The 23,978-nt window shown below is 39.2% G+C and overlaps 1 protein-coding gene across 2 annotated transcripts in view; it reads left to right on the top strand.

The window, feature by feature from the left end:
• The window catches only part of LIPC (lipase C, hepatic type), a 67,001-nt gene that overhangs the window by 34,147 nt on the left and 8,876 nt on the right, over positions 1–23,978 (top strand). For both annotated transcript variants that reach the window (XM_058811310.1, XM_058811309.1), the window contains exons 3-7: positions 15,318–15,505; positions 17,095–17,274; positions 19,661–19,778; positions 21,316–21,549; positions 22,882–23,124. In XM_058811310.1, coding sequence (XP_058667293.1) covers positions 15,318–15,505; positions 17,095–17,274; positions 19,661–19,778; positions 21,316–21,549; positions 22,882–23,124 — 963 coding nt within the window. The remainder of the gene's footprint in view (positions 1–15,317; positions 15,506–17,094; positions 17,275–19,660; positions 19,779–21,315; positions 21,550–22,881; positions 23,125–23,978) is intronic.

Genomic DNA, 23,978 nt, shown 5'->3' with positions numbered 1-23,978 from the left:
TTATCAGAGATCCCATAAGTCACTTAAAGCTTGTCTCTGTCTCCAGGCTTCATATTTCATTCTCCACAAGATACTCTTGCCTCCTTTTCAGTACAGTCTGCACAGTCCTACTGAAAGTTAACTTTCTATTCAAGCTGGCAAAAGGTCAGCTACTGTGTCCTCTCTGAATACTGCTTTTGAGTCAGCAACATCTTTCTGAAATACTCACTTTTAGTATCACGTGCACAAGCACTGCAGCCTCTTGTTCCAATGCATGATGTTCAGAGAACATGCCCTGGGCCTGTCTAGTCCCAAACTAATACAGCAGCAGCAGGATTAAACTCATAAAGGCTCTTACACATATCTCACAGCTACATTGACTTTTAATTTCTCCTCCAGAGTTTTCTGTCCCAGCTGCAGAGAGCAAAGCACACCAGCAGCTCAGTGCTAGGCCTGGTAGGTGTGGGAAGGCAGGAGGAGGTGCAGGACAGCTGCTCTGATGGAATCAGTGTTTGCACACCTACAGCACATCCCCTGCAAATGCAAAGTGATCCCCATTGCCTGGGCATGTTCCCTGCACGCTGCCAAAGTCTCTGTTTGCTGACACATCCCACCCTGCAGAGCCAAGGACAAGATGAAGGAGGCTGACTCAGCTCTGATCTGCTGCCTGGGAGGTTTAGGTGCCTCAGGGAGCAGCTCCCTGCCCCAGGCTGAGATGCCACTGTGAGATTTGTATGTTTGACAGCCAAACCGCACTGAACAGAACAGAGCAGCTCTCTGCTGAAGGAACAGAGGAATTAGTAGAATATTGGAATTCCTGGTGGCTGCTGCTGCCCCACACCTCACCCGAGGCTGTGTCTGCCCTTTGGGATGATTCTGCAGACACCCCATGGCCCATGCTTTGTGCTCAGAGGAATATACACTCCAAACAGAACTACAGCAAATTTATGACTCAAACAGTTTTAAGGTTTTATTAATAGCCTATCTGAGAAATGAATGAGGAATCCATTAAGATTTTTTCATAATTTTCCCCATTCAACTTCCATTCCAGACCTAGCTGGGACTGGCCTGGGGACTCTTATTTATTGCAGTAGATAATAAAATGCCTTTAAAAGATGATGAACCAACTTTGGACTGGACTGCTTCCACCTGGATTTCAGGATAGCAGAAACATAAATGGATGATCAGAACTCCACTGGGAACTTTTGACCTAATACAAGGATTGTTTCTCTCAACTTTACGTCAGGGACAAAAGAGATAAGTAAATGTGGACTAGAAGTTCATTTTCTCATGGTGTGTTTATAGTCCTTCTATTCTCCTCATCTCTAATAAGAAGGAATAATTTAATTCTATCTAGAATTTGAAGGGAAATATTTAAATTATATTTATTTTCTCTTCCACATATATTTCAGACATATATTTCACATAAATAACATTTTATTATCTATATTTGCCAGGAAAAGCTGAGCTCAGACAACGCTATTGGGAATAAATGAATTATTCTGCATATGTAAAGGAAACAGAGATCATTCTGCAAATCACTGAATAGACTCTAACAGATAAAGAACAACTAAAACTAAATTTAAAAGTCACAAATTTTTGATAAATTTATAGTTACTTCATTTCCACTCAATTCTAGTTGGAACTGCAAACATAGTGAAGCACTGTGAGAAATAGTGCCCTGCCTTGTCACCTCTCAGGATTTCTGGGATGCTTCCAGCATGTTCTGAAGCTCAGTCTGATACACCAGGAAATACACATCAAAATATTTTGATGTGAAAATCACAGCTCGGTTCAGTGTGGCAGCCTAGCAAAGTTCAGCTGACAAGGGTGGCTGAGGATCTCTCAGGACAGTTTTACCAAATGAACCACTATGACAGAGGCTGTACAAACAACTGCAAACCTTTTATGTTACCCCATTATTCTACTTGTCCTGAAGAGCTCTGTCCAGATAGGGTGGCAGCTACAAAATGTGTGTGGAGCAGAGCCTCCACAAATATAATCCTCCCCCAAAAATAATCTTATACCAGTGTAAGAGTACTAAGTTTGTTAATAAAAGCCAAAAAATCGCTACTTCCATTCCCAAAAAGCAGGATTAAGTAAATTATAAAGCTGCTAATAAAAGAAGCAATAAAGCTGAGAGACTAAGAACAATGCTTAGGACAAAATGAATATCCATTTTAAGGAATAATTCTCCCCATATTTCAATAAATGTAACCCCAAAGGTGGCTACAACACAGAGAAATACCTCAGGTCTGCACAGCACCACAGAATTTAGAGTTAGTGCTGCTTAAAGTTAAAATTCAGAACACTTGGAATATCAGCCCTGTCATTACCTAGAAGCATAATTACAGCTAATTACCTTAAAGGTTAGGAAAGAACTTGTGCAAAATAAAGGCAGCTCTTTCTTCTGTTAATGGAAGGTTTGGCTAATAGATTTGTCAGGTCCAGGTAGAAGAACATGTATTTATCTTTTAAAAATAACCTGCCCTTTATGTGAATCTATAGCAGAAAAATATGGGAGTTATTAAAATCACAGTAGAGGGGTAATAGATGGTTCTAATTCAAAATGAACTGAATAGAGTATGACTTTTGCTGCCTGTAGTGGAAGTTGTGTAGTCTAGGCAGTCTCCCATAAATCTGAATAAAACCCAAGACAGTGCTGCAAAACAAAATGAATAAGGAAGGAAAGAGCTTCACTTTCATTTCTAACAACTGAGCCAGCCCCCATGGCAAACACATGATGTATCTCCAGCTGATAGATACAGGGCCTGAGAAGCAATAATATACACCAGCTATCAGCACAGTTGCATGTGGATTATCTATTTTCAGAGAGACATGTTTAAAAAAAAAAGCGAAACCAAAACAAAAAAACCCAAACCCCACAACATAACCCAATTGGCCAAAAAACCCCAAACAACAACAACCACGACAACAACAAACTCAAAAACCCCCAAATCCCAGACCAATCTGACAAACAGCACAGTCTGAAATGTCAATTTAATCGTTGGATGCAATCACAACAACGTCCCATCAGCAATACTGGACATGATGCCTGCAAAGTGCAGAACAGAGACAGCTGCCCAAGTGTGCCCCACACTGAATTTGGTTATAAATTCCCACTTTGTCTGCATTTTCCAGGTAACACCAGTAACACTCAAAACAGGGAGGGCAACAAACACAGCACTGAACTAAAATTGGGATGGAGTGGTGGTGTTGGAGGGCTGTTTTAGCTTTTTTTAAGTTTTCTTTGACTGTCCTTTCATCAATTAGCTCAGTATAAACTGGGGTTTTCTTTCTATGATGAAATTATCCTAAACCATCTTCTGGCACTTTCCACTGGCTTGTCACACCCTCAGTGGTTGATTGAAGTTATTGATTTTTCTTTCTTTCTTTAGGTTAAGGTAAAGTCACTTTAATCATTAAGGGTCTACAGAATAAATAATTATAGAAATTGCTAGTTAAGTACCTTTCTAACATTTTGACAGAAATACAGAAGCATTTTCATTCACAGGAAAATAAACATAATTTCTCAATTGATACTGAGAAATATTTACATAAAATTCATAGAAAATCTGTAATTCTATAAATCTAATAATTCAAATATTCTACCAGTCTGTTTACCATAGCTATAGCTACCAGAAACTCTATTAGAACAAAGTTGGGGATTTTTTTTAGTTTTCACATCAGAGGCAAATTATGACTTGGAAAAAAGAAAAGACAGCAGTAAACTTACCGAGCTAGATCTCATGTCTGCTGTGCCACATGGCCAAACCCACATGCTCGGTCAATACAAAAGGACTCACTGACCAAGATTTCCTCCAGTATCCTCCAAACCTACTGCCCACATTTTACATTTTATTGATCTTGAACAACAGTTTTTCTTAAATTAAACATACTATGTTAGCTTTTAAGGAGAACAAAACAACACTCATAACTGCCTGGCTAAAAATCATCCTGTGTTCATTTCTTTTCTCATTACAGAATAGAAAGAAAATAGTTATAGTTATTAAAACTGAGGTGCATGATGTGCATCTTTGAGAGGGAAAACTGAGTAGCACAGGCAAGAACAGTCTGATGTGCTGTGCCAGGGAAGGTGGATGCACAGACCTTTCCCTCCCTGTTATCATTAATTCCCACATTGTCCCAGATATCAGTATGGATGCACATTATCCCTCTCCCCACGGCTATATGAAGAGCACAAGAACAGTGAATTGACACAGAATATTTCTGCTATCATTATTCCCTGTCAGTAAAGCTCAGAATGCAGTTGTTGCTCATTTTCTTAACTGTAAATTGTGTATCCAACTGTCCATGCTGGTTTTGTTACACTTATGAGCCTTTGATAAGCCCAAGAAAACCGTTGCCCTGTCGGAATAAAAGGTTTTTCCTGTAGATTTTTTTCCTGCATTTTTCAGCTGAGGAAGGAACAGTTCTCAGGAGAGCCTGAGAACTGGGTGGTGAGGACTGTGGCACATGCTACCTTGTCACAGTGCTGTGGGGTTCATTGCTGGCCTACCAGCAGCTGCAAGGGAATTTGGGGCTCATTAGTATGCTGGTGATGCTCAGCTTATTTCCTATTTTTAACCAGAAATGTCATTCTCCAGCCAAGATGCAGACAGGAACAACAACAAACTTGGCTGGAGCTGACACTGCTGTGGACAAAGGCAGTGCTGGCAGCTGGCACTGAACTGTTCACATTATCCCAGCCTAAAAAGCAGTGTCCACTCTGAGATCACTTCTTGCATCATGCAGACTTTTACTGATGAAGTTAGCAGAGGTGGTGATGAGTTTGGTTTGGTTTGGTTTGGTTTGGTTTGGTTTTTCAGTGTCAAGTCATGAAGACATTCAGGGAAACTGGAGAGTCCCGAGCTCCAGAACCTGCTCTGAGGACAGGATGAATGTCCCATGTGCAGCATTACACTTGTCACTGGGCTAGATTTAGTTGCTTTGCTATACGACAGAGAACATTTGAATTGTCTGTTTGGGCATGTGGATTTTCTCAGCACAATGCAATAGGAGGCTGTATTTTCATAAGCAAATATTAAACACAATGTGTTTTTAAAAATTAGGATCTGCTATAAATGTTTACTGGATATTATCAGAGCTTTGAAGGGATGGACCAGAGGGAAAAGGAAATTATGCAATGAACTGGAGAGAGAAGACATGGAAAACAAAATGTTCTGGCAGTGTATAATACATTATCACCTTCTGTGACTTAGCCACATAAACTATGACTATTATAGCTTTGTTTTTGTGTAAAAACTTAGCTCTGAGAATTCTAGGTTGAACTCAAATGTGTTGCCAAATAACTGAGGCTGATAAATTCACCTACTTGGTGTTCCAGGCATGACATGAGGAGGCAAATAATTCTATTTATCTGTACTGTTTATCTTCTGACTGTACTACTCTAGTCTGGTCACTAGAGATGAACAAAATGATGGCTTAGAGATGAAAGAAAGCCTTGGGGTAATTACAGAGCTTTCTGTTGTTTAATAAAAGCAAACAATTAGAAATTATTTTTGGGCACAAAATATTACTGCTTGCTAGAAGATGACAATACATGGTTTCTCTCTATTTATAGCTAATTTCTGTATATTTATACTATAGTGAAAAGATTCTAATGTCCACAGTAAAACTGAGTGAGCATCACACACAAGCCAATACACCTGAAAGTGTAAGGAATGAAGAATAACTAACAGTAAAGCAGTTTTCCAGAAGTTAACAACTGACTGCATGTATGTGTCTCAGGCCATGAACAACATCCTTGGTCAGTCAAGGATTACTGGGTGGCACTCCACCCACTTTTATCATTTCCTCACAGCTACCACTTTCATCCAACTCCTGTAGGAGATCAGTTCACATAAACATGCCCAAATTTCTTCCAAGCAAGATAAATGAGACCAGTTTAAACAGTTAAAACAGGTGATGTGAGGTAACCTAGCCCGTTTTCCTTGCAGCAAATGGGCAACATTGGAGCATTGACAACAGAACAGTAAGGGTGGGAACTTCTGGCAGGTGGGAGGTGACAAAAAGCTGGAGGTGGTAACCTCTTTGCTGGTACAGATGGATGCAGACAAGGATGCCAGTCCTATAATCTGAATACACTCTAAAGCACATTTAGGTTCTTACATACAAAGGAAAGTCTGCATCCAAATAGTTTGGTTTCTATTGTTACACAAGTTTTTTTTTAAAAAGAGAAAAAAAGATATATTTTCAAACTGAAAAATGAATTTATATATAGTGGAAAAAAGAAGCCTTCTAGAAGAACCTTTAACTACTGCTTTACAGAAGACTCCCTCCCATTTTGTGTCTTTAATTCTTTGCATATGAATAGCAGTTCCACTTTCTTTGCATTACAGAATATGACAGATTCTAGATAAAACATGCCAACCAAAGTCAGAAGCATGAGCTCTGGTGTTATGTGCACCACCTATGCACAATATGGTAAAGCAGCTTTTGACAAACTTGAGTAGCTAACAGAACAATGCAGAAAGGTGATCTCCACTTTTGTGCACTTGGGTTTCTGGCTCCCCAGTTATTGCTGTCTCCCCCCATTCCCAGAGAAGCAGAGCTCCAAACTTTGATCTGCAGTGCACCCAGCTGCTGCTGCAGCCTGTGGAGTGTCCCTGTCCCACAGAACTGCAGGAACAAGCCCCCAGGTCAGCCTTGTCCCTTCCTACTGTGGGCCCTAATGCAGCTCCTTGACACCCTTATGTGGCACATATCCACACTTTGCAGAGAAGGGCTGGAAAAAAACTGCCCCTCTGACAAGGTCCTGGTGCTTTTGTAGGTTTGCTGTGTTCAGCCAGGGCAGCTGCTCACCAAGCAGCAAAACTGAGGCACTGATCTCTCTTCTGGGCTGGTGCATGTGAGATAGCTGTTTCTGGACTGATAACAAGCTGCTCCTTTCCCCCACACTGCATCCATGAGGCTTTTTGGTTGTGCTGTGCTCTCAAGCACTACAGAGGAATGTCTCATTAGGTTTTCTCAGCCACATCATAGAAACTTTCACATTGTTGCCCAAATACAATTGGTCTGTAACTATTTGGAGAATTTTTAACTTCTGAGGCTACATACTCTGCGCTAGGCAAATGAATACAGGGATTATAAAACCAGCTTTCCAGGTACTTTCAAAGATACCTTTTCTTATGCTAATAGAAAAATAAGAAAAGGTTTAAGTGGGCTGTGATATTTTTCACAGAACAATCTTGAGTAAATTAAAATGTAAATTTTTCTACAATCACTGCTTTTGGGTGACAAAGCTTTTGCTTAAGTCTTTAGATGCACCCTGCTTCCATTTGATTTTCACATTTGGAGGTTTTGGAAGAATTTGCCTGATCAATTCTGTGATCTCTTTTCTTATTCCTTATGCTGACTTAGGCAGTTTCTGCAGGAGACTTTTTAGCTTGCTAAGCCAACAGCAAATTAAGCCAACAGAAAGAAAAATTCCTTTTCACATGTTGGCTGAGTGGACTGAATCACAGTGCAAGAATCATGGCTGAACTGCTCAGGTATGGGGAATTGGGTGCTCTGAATTTCTCATTATCACTTCCATGGATGTACAATTCCCAGGACCAGGAATGCCTGCCCTGCCTTGCGAGCTGGGGTTCCTCCCTCACCAGCAAAATCTTCATCAGTCTCCTGTGCCTACAGAGCAAAGTCTGGCAGTGCAGGGCCTGGCAAGGCTTGGTCACAACACCTACAAGAGGCAGCAGAGCACCCCTGCACAGCAAAGCTCAGCAGGGATCCTCACTCCTGGGGAGCTGCAGTACCCCCAGCACCCCGAGGAACAGCAGTGGCTCCCTGTGAATGCTCCACTCCCAGTCCTGGATGCTGCTCCCACTGGGGTTTGCTACATACAGTCTCACTTCTTTTCTTTAAATTAGCCCCAATATGCCACCCAAACACATAAGGTTGTCTTAAAGATGGAAAATAATAAACAAAGAGTTAAGAATATAAATTTAACTTAGAAGAACACATACCTAAAGACCCCAGAACTGAAGTTTAAGGACATGACAAGGACACAAGTCAGATTCATAAAAAATTCTGCTAAATAATTTTGATCCTCAGGGGAACAAAAACTTATCCCCTAATCTTGGATGGTTGGTAGTTTTTGGGGCTCCTATCCTGAACAAGCCTCTAGGTACAACCAGAATGCAAATAACAACTCTCAGTTATTAGATTTAGGGGGATTACTGTGCTGTACTAATATGTACATTACATGGATTATTTATATGAGTCCAGAAAGTCCTGTTAAATTAATATCTTAAAATACAAGTAGAATATAGATAGGCTCAATCTAAAAATTAACATTTAGGAAGAACAAGGCAGCATAAACACATCCATTACTTCTTCACATTGCTCACAATATTTTAAATTAATCTCTTCAAAGAGAAATTTGCAGGCTTCTTGTTACCCTTCCATTGTGAGATCAATTCTGAACAACTTCCCTTGCAGCATCTGGCAACTGAATTCTTGACTTTGTTTGTTTTCCAGACTGTCAGATTGAATACATTCCTTGTTTAATGATTCCATCCTCACCTTTAAGTTTATGGAGGATTTTCTGTTTTAATCTCAGAAAATATCACAATCAAAATCCCTACTCCTAGAAGATGAGGCCTCACTTAGCAAAATAGACACTCTTTTTGCAAAGGTTTAATGCTTCTAACTTAAAACCACCACAAGCTTATAGTAAAATTTAACATTGCCCATGCTTGTTGATTTTTTTTCTCTAAAGCAGATCCATTTTGCTTTGCACACTTTCATGGTGCTGCCCTTCTGGATTCTGTTGAACAGCTCCTGGAGACAGAACACAAGGCTGCTTCATTAAACATCCACCAGCAAATCTAATGTGTGAAAAATTTCAACAACTCATTCATAGTTCAGCTAGTTTATGATAAATTTCTCATCAACAAGACATCACAAGCAGAGATCAAAGAAACTCCAGGGAATGATTTATCTTCTGATATTCAGAAACTTGTGAAGGTGGGAAGTCTAAAGAGAATGAGCAAGGGCAGCTGATTAAATAAGAAAGTTTGTATTTCCAACTATGGAAGCTAGTTATAAAATAAAACCTCATCCCAAGCAGGAAAACAAATCAAATGCGGGGAGAAGGTATTTTTACTTGAATTATAGTATTTAGCATCAGGCATACGTTGTTCACAAGAAGGGTTTGACTGACTTGGGGACTCACAATTCCTGTTCACAGACTAAAACCAGCATGAACAGAAGCATCTGGGGTTGTTCTACCCTGGGATGTTCGACCCCTGCAGAACCCTTTGTCTGTTCCTGGCTTTCATTCATGCTGCTGTCCACTCCTGCTTAGAGCAAATTACTGGGAGACACTTCTTGGAACAGGAATTCCAAATTTCCAAGTAATACTTGCAGATTATACACTGATTTTTCCTGTTGTTTGGCAATAGGTTTAGCACAATAGGTTTAGTTATGTGTGCTTTCAGATAGCCTAAAAATCAATTACATTAACAATCATACTGTTGTTCCCTTTGGAACACAGTGATTTTGTTAATCAATTTCTTTGTGTTCAAAATGTGGAAAGCAACTTAAATCTTCCCAGTTTGGTTCATGTCAGTACAACTGCTAAAAAGCCCATATAAATAAAAATTGAATGTTAAAAATTTTCCTTCAATGTGACATACTGTTGCAAAATTCAAATACCTAGGACTACAGGAACTGAAATAGCAGATCTAACCAGAGACACCCTAACAATCTGATCAGAGATATATCAATTCTGAATGGTCTAGAAAAAAATAATTAAATATATCTTGAAATTTAGTAGTTTACTTATGCCTTGAAGCGCTTTGAAGGTTATCCAACCTACTGCAGCTGTTGGGCTCACATCTCCTTCATCTGCATTAAGAACCATGCTCTGGGCCTGGAAAAAGTGCTCAGCAATGCATGGATGCACAGCAAAGATTTAGAAATTGGATATTTTATGTATATGTCTCTGAATATTAAACACTTGAATCTGCTAAGACAAATGCCTAGTGTAATGTTTCACTCACATTAAATACTGTAATAATGGGGGAAATGTCACATGCTTTATCAAGTGCATGTAAATATTGTAGTATTTACAAACAGCATTTAACAACTGTGTATATATTTTTAAGATATACACTTTATATGTGTGTTTGCACTTTACACAACACACTGTGGTTCATAATTGTCCATTACAGCTGTGTAATTTATGTAATTATCTTACATATTATATTCTAACACATCATTATCCTATTACATAGCACTACTTTGCTGCCCTCTAATAGGTATTTACCTCTACTGGTTTCCAGAGGTTTTGTCCCAAAACACCTTGAAATCCTACAAACTTTGAAGTTACCAGGAAACAAAATGAAACAAATATTTTTTTCTCTGCTCTTCTCAAATTTGGAATTCTGCACCCAAACCTCAAATTCTGCCAGAGGCCCAGAAACTGAATTCTCCCTGTCACTGCAGTAATAGGTTAAAATTGCAGCCCTGTGTGCCCTTGCAGTGCTGCCAAGAGGCAGCTTTATTTCACTTGAAATTGAGATTTAAGGCTTTGAGTAAGACACAAATCACATGTCTGGCAATCTAACTCACTGGACCTTAGCATCATGACTTTTAAAAAGCAGTTTTTATCATTTTATACATATTTTCCCTATGACTGGAATCACAATGTGCAAAGGTACCTGGTGTTATGGGTAGAAGGGATTAAACTCTTATTAGAAGTTCTCTGTGCTGTTAATAGTTTCAGCAGCACTTTGCATTGTCCTGTGCAGATAGTATCAAGTATTCCACAAAATGGAATCTTCTGTAACAGCTTTCACTGGACTTCTGGAAAGGCCTACAGAGCTCAGCAACAATTTGCCCATTCTCATAATGGCTCACCCCAAACTTACAGAGACAAATCTTTGTAGGACATCATTGTGAGGCCCCTTTTACTAGAAGAGAGCTGTACTAGAGCACTAAACAAAAGTACTTGAGAAATGCCTTGTGAACTCAGGTGATGGCAATTGTTATACTCTGGGCTCATCTGTACAAGGAAAATTGAAACAAAAATTGCATGACAGCATTAATAAAAGTTCTAAGACTCATTATGTACACAGAACATACTTAAAATAAATCCCAGTAAATTCCTCTTCCTCTTAAAGAGTTTCATTTGAAAACAAATTCATTCAGTAGCTGATAAAAAGTCTAATTTCTAGACAGAATTGTATGGAAATAACTTTTGTAAACAGTGTGCACTACAGAGGTTTTAGAAGAAATATCTACAGGCATCTACTGTAAAAGATCAGTTTGGAGAAATTCAGGATACACTTAAAATGATCAAAGCCTTTTAATACCATATCAGTGAAACCATCAAACTCTTGCTTAGATGAACACACCTAGTGACTGTCAAAGCAAAAAGTTTTTATCTGCTGCAAAAACAGGATTTCCCCTCAGTTATTTTGGTTTAACTAAGACTTTCAGACAAAAACAGTAAAACAAAACAATTTTATTCTTTTAAAAAATAATTATTTAAAAAAAATCAAGGGACATAATGGAAAAAAACAGGAACATATTGGAGAGGCAAGAGTAAAGGAGACAAGAAGAATGGGAGGAGAGGGAGATTAAAGCAAAATAGAACACATCCTTTAAAATTCTCCTAATATTTCTTCTAAGACACAGGTTTCTTGGAAGTAGAAAAATTTGAAGGGACTAGATGCCAAGTTACCACTCAGAATAAGATTTTTAGATGCTTAGTCCTATTCCCTGAATGGAACAAAGGCCACTTTGGTAGCCTGAGATTTAATTATACTCAACCCAGGCAGATTCCCCCACTTAAGGCTGGAGTATCCACTTTCCCTTTTTTCCTACCTCCTTTGCACTCAATCATCTTCCAGGCCCTACTGACCTCTCATTTTCCCCACTGCCCTTCTACAAACTGAGACATTCATTTGTCTCTTTCTGAGTACCAGAAGGCTGCCAAGCAGAAATATTCACAAGGAGAGTTTGCTGGAATAGCCACAACCAAAAATTCATAAACAAAAACCAAACATAAAAGTAAATAAACCCACAACTGACTAACTTTGTGCAGACAAGCTGGTTGCACATGTGACTATTGTACACCCACCCCCCTCAGGTCAGCTCTGCTTTCCAGGGAATAAATCTCTTACCCAGCTCTCTGCCCTGCAGGGCTGTCCCATGGCCCAGCAAGTGAGTTTTACTCAGCAATGCCTTCCTGTGCTAATATTCTAAAGATACTGATATTTCTATCTTCTCATTATTCTGGTTTTGTGTTTTAAACACATGTTCCTGGTGCATGTATTTAACTTCTCATGCAATGGAATGCTGTGTTCCAGAAGTCATGCTGAATTTCTGACATAGCAAGTTGGCACCAGGAAAGTGATTTCACTGCAGGATCACAACAAAAAATGTAAGGCCATAGGAAGAAAATGAACTCCCACTTCCAGGACAGCTACCCTAAAATACAACTCAAAAACTGTCTTACCTATTGCAAGACAGCCTATTTTTAAAAATCAAAATGTACACCTCTCACGAGAGTATCAGCATACGGGAAATGGTTCCAAGGGATATGCACATATCTCCTGGTCCTAAATTTCAGCTTCTGTTCTGACTTAATGAATTAAATTTTCAATTGTCTAAGGATTAGGTGAGAGCCACTGAAATATCCTCTTCAAGCCAAGCTCCATGACAGGAAGACAGATGCTGAACATTATTTTTCTGAAGTGGAAAAGCTACTTTCCTTACTTGGAAATGCTAATTTTACTCAAAATTTTTATGCTGTACTGTAAGATGAATTTAAAGTGTATGACTTAGTAAATACTAAAATTTTGCTCTTAACATTAGATACTTCTACTATACTTCATCCTCATTACTTCTCATGTTTAGGCAATTTTTGTGCTATGAAGCAGGTATTTTGTAGCTGTATTTTTATACCTAAGCAGACACAATACATAAATGTATTTCAATTGTGGATCTCTCTCCCAGAAAAGCATAGGGTATTTATAGCTTCAAACCCTGGACAGAATCTAGACCTTTGTATAGTTTCCAGAAGAGTTTTCATTAACAAGTTTAAAGCAGTGCTACCACATCTGGAAATTTCAGAAGGGACTCCACAATTCTATATTTAGGAATTCCTTCTTATCTTTTGGGGTGATTCAATCCAAGTCAGCCTGCTGGATTAACCTGCTTATTCAAAAGGGAATCTCTCTTCATTTTGCTTTTCAATAAGAAAAACATCTCAAGTCAAATATAAAAATGCTCTGGTTTGTCTGCCCAAAACTAACTCCAAAACATTTCACAAGAATCTGCTATGTTGCAATGAAGTGATGTTTACAAACCCAGCCTCCAGTGCACCTCACAGAAATACTGTTAATACAAAGTAAAGGTAAAGGGCTGAACCTACTTTGGGGTGTCAAGAACTCACAAAAGCCTTTCTCACTCATGATTACTGAGCTGCTCTGTGGGAAGGTAATTTATGGAAGCTCACAGATCAGTGTGGCCACACTGCACTGCCTCTACTGAAAGAATTCATGTCAGAGTAGGATATTCTAAGGAAAAGGAAATTAATCAGCAACCTGCTCACCTGGTATTTTTCCAAAGCAAAACTCTTTGGAGGCTCAGAGAGATCTCTGCACACTTAAATGTAATTACCATGAAAAAATCTTTAGCAGTTGAATTGTGTTGTTCTTGCAAACTGATCTATGAAACTTCCCAGTTCCCTGTGGCCATGTCACTGAGTCACTGCCATGACATTTGCAGCAAGAGGCTGTTGTGGGAGCCTGGCTCTTCAGACACTCTTTCCTTCTCCACGTCATTACACAGATTAACAGACTGAAGCAGTTCCTTATTGAATAACACATCTGATCCTATAGGAACTTCTAACTTTTGGCAGCCAAGAAGAAGTTCAAGAAGTGTTTTTAATCCCCTCTCCCAGATTTACCAGCAAAACAATGCTCAGCCATTAAAGCACCACAGCACTTTCCAGCAGTGTCTGAAGAAAACAGCTTTTTATCAGACTTGTTTTCTATACTTTGTACAAACAGTACAGAGTGACAAAGCGCCTTTGCATTGCACAAACACTGAGAGAGCAAAAAGAAAATGAAAACAAGGCGTTAAACAAAGAAAGGATGTGTACAATGGAACAGGCACAAGCTACTTTTTTTTGTTTGTTTTTCTTTTTCTGCTAAAAATAGAACACAATGCTTACTTTTGTGTAGAGACTACTCACTAAAGGCTGAATAAATCAGCCAATAAAAATATCAACATCATTAAAGCTCTTTCTAATTTTCAGTTCTTTATGTAGATTCACCCTTTCCTGACATTACTTACTTCAGAAACTATGTTCCTCTGCATGAGAGAAAAAAAAATCCAACAGAAGTTCTTTAAAGTGGACATCGTAAGGGAGAAGTGACCAGACTTACTCCTATGGCAGTTAAAAGTGTCCTGAAAGGAAAATGTTAGACATTGAAGTTACAAATTTTATCTACCAAACCTTCTGTAACTTTGAAGCTTTTTAAATTCCAGCTCTTGTACATGGCTGAATAGATTTCTTCAATAATGTTTCCCAGCAGTGAAACATAACATTGCCTGTCTATTGGAATGAACAACAATTAGCAACAAATAGAAACAAGTGCACATCCAGTGCAGGTCAGTTTAGGAGTTTTCTTCCAGAACTGCTACACACTTAAACAAATTAAATATGCTGTTTTATCATGTCTTATCATTACACTGAAATTAAACCTTGAATAAGCTATTTTACCTGAAAACAAAGTCATAAAAAATATTACAACTAAAATAAAAACATGCCGTTTTGCCTTTTCAGAGGAAAAAAAAAAGAAGTATGATGTGGTCTAATAGTTTTAAGCAGTCACCCAGGTCTCTAAGCAGTTATAGCCCTGAACAAAATGGTTATTTTACTGTAATGATGCTTGCTCAGCAATGACTAGCACATTAGTAGAAATGCTCTGCAGAGATAAGAGCCTCTGAATGTCCCTGTCTGTGCATGACTCCATGGTCAAGTGGTAACACCTGTACTGTGATCTTACAATCCTTGTGCATTTGCAAGGGCCTGTAGCAATCAGATCCCCATTCCTGTGTTAACTGCTCTTGTTCACATAGAGGGACTCAGAGGCACATCTAGACCATCTCAGACTTTGAAAGAGATCACTTTTTTGACCCAAAATGTACAGCTTAGGCCCACTGGAACAAGCAACAATTATACACAGGAGGAGTTCCAAGCTCACCCATTTACTGTTTGACAAACTGTGTTGCACTAGTAACTGCTCCAGGTCTTCAATTCCTTCCTATTACGGCTGTGGTCACAAATTTCATTTCAGAGGCACTGAGATCATGGAGTGAACTTACTAGAGGAAAGAAAGATCAGCAAAACTTCGAAACCAGATTTCGACTCTATACAGACAGAGCTGGAGGCAGCTGCCAGATTTTTGTTAATCAGCTGGAGACTCTTGACAAATGCCATTTCAATGCCTCTCTTCCTCTGGTGATGATAGTCCATGGCTGGTCGGTATGAGCTCACACTTTATTTTTAATTCTTGCTACATCTGATTTCATATACTTTCCTTCTCATTATGCTATAGAAGCAACTTCAGAAATAAGGTCGTAATACAAAGACAATAGATTTCACTGGTACCTATCATGACTAGAAAAAATACAAAGTGCATATTCCTGACAGATTCTGAAGGAATGGTCTACAAGAAATTTTTCACATGAGACTCCCATGCCAAGGATTAAATTCAGCCCTGGTTTAAAGCCAGCAGAGCTTGAACAAGTAGCTGAATTAATGTGCTATGCCCTGGAGAGCAGAACATCAGTATCATTTCTCTGATATGTTCACTGGCAGATATTTACACACTTCTTGAAAAGTGGCCACAATATCCCCATATCTTTCTCACAGATACACCTTTAAAAAGAACTTCTCCACAAGCCCCTTCAGTTGGAAGCAAAGCCTTCAACATCGATTATCACTGAACTTCTTCCAGTTAAACTGTAAAAAACTAATTCACCATAAAAAATCTTTCTCAAAAGCATGCCAATAGTAAGAGTGACAATTCATCAGCTTCTCAGTTGGAAAAGAAACAAAAGAAAAGGCAGGATAAGAAAAAAAAGTAATTTTAACAGATCCTTAAATGCTCACAGCACCAATTCAATCACATAAGGTGGCACAATGGATCTTTCTTGCACATTTGCAAATATGCAGAGGAACTTTGTACACCCCCTGTGATGCATGTAACTCCCTTAACAAATGAGACAGATACATTTAACTCCCTTAGTAAAAAAAATTAAACTCCCTTGCAAAAAAAATTAGATTAGTTCAAAACCTACACCCTCCTCAAACCACGGGCCTGAAGCTGCTGCCAGTGAAATTCATCATTCACATTAACTTAATTTGCAGAGGTGTTGGATCCTTAGAGGAGTGTGTGTGGAAACCCAGACCTGAGACTCCCAAATTCTAATACAATAGAAGAGATAAGGCTATTTTATCAATTGAGGAAATAGAATAACAATTAAGTCTGATAGTTTAATAATAATTCTAGTCCATAAAACCAGAAACATGCTTTGATGCAAGAAAATTGTAACCAGCTATTCAAAAAAGAATGACTCAAAACAAGCAGCTCTCCAAATGGAATGGCTAGAGATGACAAATGCTTGCTGGTCTGCAATCCTCCAGCTTCCCTTCTCCAATTTTTTTAGCTTATACTTAAAGGGATAGCTGCTCTTGAATGAAATCAGACATTTCCTGGGCACTTATGTCTGTCTTTTAACCAGTACTTTTAACCAGTACCTATTAACCAGTTATCTCTGGATGAGTTAAAGTATTTGGGGACATCATTTTCACTTATAAGAGATCCTATTAAAAAACACACACTATTATACCCTTATTATATTACTCTTTTTTTTTTTGGTCCAACAAAACCTACAGATTCTCAGCACTGAAGCAGGCTGGGGCCCCTAAACTCTAGTTATCAGCATTAATCTCTCCCTGTTCATATTGTGCTTTTTGTTTCATGTTTTTCACATGAAATATTTGGCAGAGACTGCTTTCCCATAACAATGGTTTTCTTATTGTTTGGGGTTTTTTCCCAACTGTAACAGGTGGATGGGATATTGGAAAGCTGGATTTGGAAAATGGCAGCAGCTCTGAAGGCTCACCCTGACCCCATGAACGTGGTCATTGCAGACTGGCTGACCCTGGCTCACCAGCACTATCCCATTGCTGTACGGAACACGCGCACCACGGGACACGAGATCGCGCGGTTCCTGCAGTGGCTGGAGGTGAGAACCCCGCACCGACACGTTCCTCTGGAAAAGATGTTTGGTTTTACACTTCCGCAACCTTTCTGAAACACTGGGCTTGCTAATGCTTTCTTTTCCATCACTCACGTTTCTTTAATGAAGTGCATGTTTTTCTTCCATAAACTTTCATAGGACTTTGTAAAACTCTCATCATGCAGGAGGTCAAAGCAAGTGGTCTTGTTTATGAAAATATTTTTATATTTCTTTAGAGGTGAGATAGTTTCCCGCTACTTTGATTTTTCCATAGCATATGTGTAGGCAGCTGACACTGTTCCATATGTAGAGAACAGGCAGACATCACCATTTGCAAGACCTAAGTACAGGAAAATGAGTTTGTTATCTGTGCTCAACTTCTGCTTTTAATGCAGAATTCAATCCCGACACTGTGTCTGATTTTTGCTGCAGTTTCCCAAAGATGAGGATAAAATAATGGCTTAGAGATCCAGAATGTAAAGGGAGACCTTTCAAGAGGACAGACATGCTTCACAAAGCAGATGACATGGAGGCAGCAGGGAGTACAGAGCCACACTAATGCAGTGACTATTTATCAAAACTCCTGCTACATGGGAGCAGGGCCATGGCTGGACTGAAAAAGCTGCAGCAGAGTCTGCACAGGATCACTGGTCTCCAGCACAATTTAAGAAAAGGCAGAAAGCAAACAGCAGAATGAGAATCACTCATACAAACCAGGAACTCCAAGCGACTCTTATTGTATCAATCTCTAACATTAAGTACTTAATTTGAAATGAAATTATGCTTCTATACCTGACAATGAATTTTTGAGTACATTATTTTAAATATGGTGAGGCCTAAGGTGGAAGAGAAATTTACTGCAAGGCTGAAAGGTTTGGAGCAAATACCTTTAAAGGCCTAAGCAGGAACAGCAGGGCTAGAAGGAGCTGTCAGATACCACACCCAGTTAGGGACAAGAGGAACAAAAGAGGAAGCAGCAAAGTCAGAGTCACTATTTTTCATTGTGACATTAGAAGAAATTTCAGCTCTTGGTCAAATATAGTTTAACTTGCTGCAGCCTAAAGTAATTTTTTGAAGCTGTTTAATTATTGAATTAATCAAAGGGTGGACTTTGATCAGTTCCCAGGAGGACATACCACATTATCAACAATAAAGACATTCTGTGATTTCCCAGTGTCAACAAACAAACCAAGGCTTGAATAAATTACTCCTTGCTCGAGTATTGTAGGTAGTTACTCTTTTGCTGTGATGTGTTCCAGAATTTAAATATACCATAAATTTTCACAGCATTGAGTGTCTCCAACCAGCAAATGTTTCTCACATTGAGAAGCACCCCTCCAGAGTCTAACAGTTAAACCCCCTTCAATCCAATTCCCACCATTATTTTTCTGCTATGCTTCTGTCTGCTTACAGGCAGATAATTATTTCAAAGATTCTCAATGGATGTAACAAAACCTGCAGTGCCACACAACATTTTAATAAAGAATAAGGAGCAAACAATAAGTAAATATTAGTGCTCTTATTTCAAGTGTAGGGCATGATCAGTAACAGCCTCAATAGCATCCATTTCAGTATCATCTGACAAGAAAATTGGTCAGATCTTGTGATTTCTAAGAGCTGTCTCTCTCACAAGAAGTCTGCCAAGTTTCACTTCATTTTCAGAAGAGATTGGTATTGAGACTGCACAGCCACTCCACGGAGACAGGCAACATTCACAAAGAAATTGAAAGTGAAGTTTGCCTTTCCTGCAAGCAAAATATGCCACATTTTTCTTTACAAGTCAGATAAACTTTAAACCTTGCAGCTCAGGTGAAATGCTTAAGATGTACCATTGATTAGGTAGAAAGAATTCTGCTTTAACTGGTTGGTTACAAATCAGACACACATCTTTGTACAAGAAATATCACTGCTGTATCATTTAACATGCCTGATCAATATTTTGATCCCTTTAGTTTGACTTGTGACGGTATCTCAGGCAAAAAAAAAAAAAAAAAAAGACTTTTTGTGGGGGATTATTTTACTCTTAAGTTAAAGAACAGAAGTCCATTTTATAATAATAGGAAAGCCAAATGCTGCTGACAAAAGGCAGTGAACACCTGCATCAAATGACTGACAACAAACAACAAGAAAAATTCCACTGTGTTGATAGTTTTCCTGTGCATAGAAGATAAGTGGCAGTGCCCAAATGTGTGGCATTTTCCTGCTGCATGAAAAAGAATCAAGGAATAACATTCCAACAAGAATTTACTGAATGATTCATGCACCTCGTTTGGCCACCATCAACATACAAATTCCTTGTGTTATAATTCCCAGTATTCCTAACATGTAATAGATATTTCACTGTTTACTTTTCACATTTCTTCATCTAAACCAAGGTGCCACTATCTTCCAGGAATCTGTTCAATTTTCCAGAAGCAATGCTCATCTAATTGGATACAGCCTGGGAGCTCATGTTTCAGGATTTGCTGGAAGTTTTATCAATGGTACAAAAAAGATTGGAAGAATTACAGGTAAAAGACTTATACCTTTAAAAAAACTAACAGTCAACTGAATCAAGTTATGAAGATATTTGACATATCAATGTCATATTGACAATTAGCTGTTGAATAGCAATATTCAGCAGAGTTTAGAAGTTTCATCTCATTGGTTTAGAAATTAGATTTAGAAACTTAATGAAAATATTTTTGAAGATTAGGTCTCATAGCATTTCTATCTTTGATCTTTCCTACCTCAGTCTGATTATGGCATACAGAATACACAAGCATGGGGACTAGAAATAATAAACCAAAGCCTCAAGCTGCTGGTTGCTTAAATTTGTCTCTTATCCATTCCCAGTAACACCTTAAACTAAATGTTAGCCACTAACCTTGGATCTTTGGCCACTGTCTTGACCCAAAGTCACTCAAATACTGCTCATTATTAGCGAGTAATTTAAAAAATATCTTAAGGAAATTGTCTGACTGTGCTGGAGCTTTCAATTGTGGGACAGTGCCCATATAGTGAATTCAAAACAGCTCTTGTGTGGCAAAAATAAGAATTCTGGATTACATTTTACAACAAGCATATCATCAGAGTATCCCTAGTAGATGCTTAAAGTAAACAAAGTTAACCCTAAAACTTGATTAACTAGTGACATTCTGAACCTTCTGTAATGTTTTGTAACTGTACTAATTATGAGTGTAATGAAAATACATTTATCATATTATTGATACACTATATACAGTACCTCATCTAATACACAGTGACAGCTTAAAAAACCCAAACAAAATTAAAGCAGAAGTGCATTTTACACAAGACCCACATCAGCTACATTTATCAGAAAAAATATTTTACTTGCTGCCTGTGTTATTAGTCTTGTAGTATGCAACTATATTATTACACAATACCAACTGAAGAATATAAAATTTAGAAGCTTGTCCTCAAAGCTGAGTGCAGCTTTAAACTAAGCACAAAGTTCTCTTCCTGAATCAATTCCCAACCAAGACCACCATGCAAAAAAGTCCAGAAAACAAAAATCAGCAAGACTCCCCAAGTGGAGTATTATTTCTCTGAATACTGTAATAATCTGCCTTGAAGATTTTTTAAGCTGAAGAATTATTATAAATAAAATCTAGCAGGCATACAGGGCTTTTAAACAATAATTGGAGCTTTATAAGGTTTTAGGTCCCACATGTGGGCTAAAAGTCAATCTTGTTGTAGGACTGGTGTCTTCCAAAGGACCTCTGAAACACACAACCTCTTGAGTTTCAAAGAACAAAATTATGTCAAGGTCCCTCAAGTGTCACTGGCAGCAGCACAGTTTGTCTCTGACAAACACGTCTGTCTCTGGGCTGTGTCCTTGTGCAGGTCCCAGTTAGTGTTTGTTCCAGGGCCTGTGTTTGCTTTAGGTGTAACCCTCTGTGGAACAAGCGTTGTTATTGTTTCCATCAGGGAAAGACCTTGTAAAGCACCAGGTGCTGCCTGTTTTCAGACATTTATCCCAGACTTAGAGCAGTAGAACATCCCTTGTGCACTATATGACAATGGGATTATTTGCATTTATTGCAGGCCTTGACCCTGCTGGGCCCCTGTTTGAGGGAATGTCACCCACAGACCGTTTATCTCCAGATGATGCAAACTTTGTGGATGCAATTCATACCTTCACCAAACAGCACATGGGCCTCAGTGTTGGCATCAAGCAGCCCGTGGCTCATTTTGACTTTTATCCCAACGGAGGCACCTTCCAGCCTGGCTGTCACATCCTGCACGTGTACAACCACATTGCACAGCTGGGGATTGCTGGTAAGCACCAATGGCACACAGTGGGAGCCACCAGGGCAGCTGAACTGAGCCTGTCTGGTGGTCTTAAACAGCATCTAAGGATTACCATTATCACCCTTATATGCAAGGTATTTTCTTCTTTAGAGATTAATTATCTGATTTTTACGTGTTGTGAGTTCATATTGGTTTTACTGACTCCAGCAAGGAATTGAGCTGCCTAGCACTCCTGAAAATGAGGCCATGAGCATCCTGCTGTCAGGCACCTCTGAATAATTTAATGGTATTTGTTTCAGCAGTAGAAGAGATGAGACAATTTATTCTAATTAAGCCAGGTTGTCTAGTGTGCCATTAATTATATCAAATCAAATGAAACACAGGTCTGTACTACTCACCTCCATAGCTCATCTTTTCCAACTCCACGTCCTTCAGTGGCACAGATGATGCTCTCTCCAGGACCTGAGTGCCAGTGTTCCAGGCTAGCTTTTATTTATAGAAGCTTGTTATCAATGTACCTAAACATAAACCTACAGAGAAACTGATGCAAGATACTGAAAAAGGTCCTGATGTGCAGTGACAACCAAAAGTGCTGGCTGAACACCCTCAAAGAGCCCTGCTCACCCAGCAATGACATTGCAGAAGCACTTCTCAAGTATCCTCATACAATGCCTAAATCTGGGCATTACTTGTTAGAAGATAAATCATGACAAACATGAAACCAAGCATCAGCTCAAAGCTTATCAATAGAGACATAAAACATCCTATTTGCACAAAATAATTTTTGCAATTTGATAGCATTTTAAGAATATATTTCTCATAATGGCAGACTTATTTAATATTTTTATTGAGTTTAATAAAATTTTTGCTCCTTTTTTCCAAGCAGCAACTGCAAGAAAAATTCAATTCAACATTAGTAAGTCAGTCTAATAGGGACAAAATATTGCTGCCTAAGCATCCAAATCCAAGAGTATTCAGCCATTCCAAATGAGACTGCTGTCTTTAATGTGGCATGATCTGAAAGACTGCACATCAACTCAGGTTGAATTGTCTATTGACAAAACCAGCCAGAATCAAGGTTCATATTTACAGTTTGATATAGTCAGCCTAGAGCAGTTTAAGCAGGAAATTATTTAAGTTTATTATCATGGAAGTTCAGCCATTCTATTTTTGAATGATCCTAAAAGTAAAATTGCTACAATGTATGATTTCTGAGCCAAACCATGATGCAAAGGGTGGGGGGAGGGAAACAATATCATATGTTTATAGTTGGCTACAGTACTACTCTGCAGTTGAAATGGTAAAAAAAAAACCCAAAAAAAAACCGAGGGCATGTAAAATTTTGTTGCATTTTTTCAGGCATCACTCAAACTGTGAAATGTGCCCATGAGAGGTCAGTTCATTTGTTCATCGACTCTCTGCTGCACAAGGACAAGCAAAGCACAGCGTACTGGTGCAACGACATCAACACTTTCAACAAAGGGCTGTGCCTCAGCTGCAAGAAGAACCGCTGTAACACCCTGGGCTACAACATCAGGGAGGAAAGGCTGCCCAAAAGCAGACGACTCTTTCTGAAAACAAGAGCGCATATGCCCTTCAAAGGTTAGTGGAAATACTTTTTAGTGTCCAGATTGATCACAAAGTAGAAGTCTGAGCCTAAGCTTTGTGATCCTATATACTCATTCATTAAAGCTTATAAAATCTGTGAGAATAATCAATTTGCTGAGACAACTGAGAGTCCCAGTAGGCTATCCTGATGCCCTTTCATCCAGACCCTGGCTCTCATATTTCTGTGGGAAAAAGCACACTGCCTGCTAGCCCCAGGCGAGCTGTGGAGCTGAGGGCTCGCAGATGCCCAGGGTCCTGATCTGCAGGATTTTCCTACAACTGGATTGTGCAGGTTTATTCTAACATATGCAGGCATACAGCCAAGCCAAAAAAAGCTGCATAATTACTCTGGGAGGCCTATAAAACGCTCTGTGTTTGCCCAAATTTTATCTGCAATTAGACTATGAAATGACATATAAATTACCACTTTCCAAACAATGGACAGAGAACAGAATAGCATGGACTTTTACGTGGCTGAACTGTAGCACTAAAATTAAGACTGGAACTCTGGCTTTAGCTCTACTACGTTACTTTACCGAGTCAGCGTGCATTTTTGGCTGTATGATCAGACAGAGGGGCCATGGCCTGCCAGGGGGCGCAGGCCCTTCCTACCAGTCTCCGTTGCTCTCAGCCGCCAGAGCCCACTGCTGCGGTTGAGCAGACGTTCCCTCGCCACTGGAAAGGTTCACGTACTTTTAAAAGTGGGAACAAGCAGCACGATGTGGGGCAGTCTTTTCCTGAGGGGCTGTGGGTGCAGGGGCGACAGCGTCCCGCCGCCCGGCTCTGCCCCTCACCACCTCCTTCCCCGGCTGCCATGAGGCGTGTGGGGAGCAGAGGGGCGGGCGCGG

The sequence above is a fragment of the Ammospiza caudacuta genome, chromosome 10 (genome assembly GCF_027887145.1).
Source record: "Ammospiza caudacuta isolate bAmmCau1 chromosome 10, bAmmCau1.pri, whole genome shotgun sequence".
NCBI classification, from domain to species: domain Eukaryota; kingdom Metazoa; phylum Chordata; class Aves; order Passeriformes; family Passerellidae; genus Ammospiza; species Ammospiza caudacuta.
The sequence above is the reverse complement of the archived record's forward strand: the minus strand, read 5'-3'. Positions and strand labels throughout refer to the sequence as shown.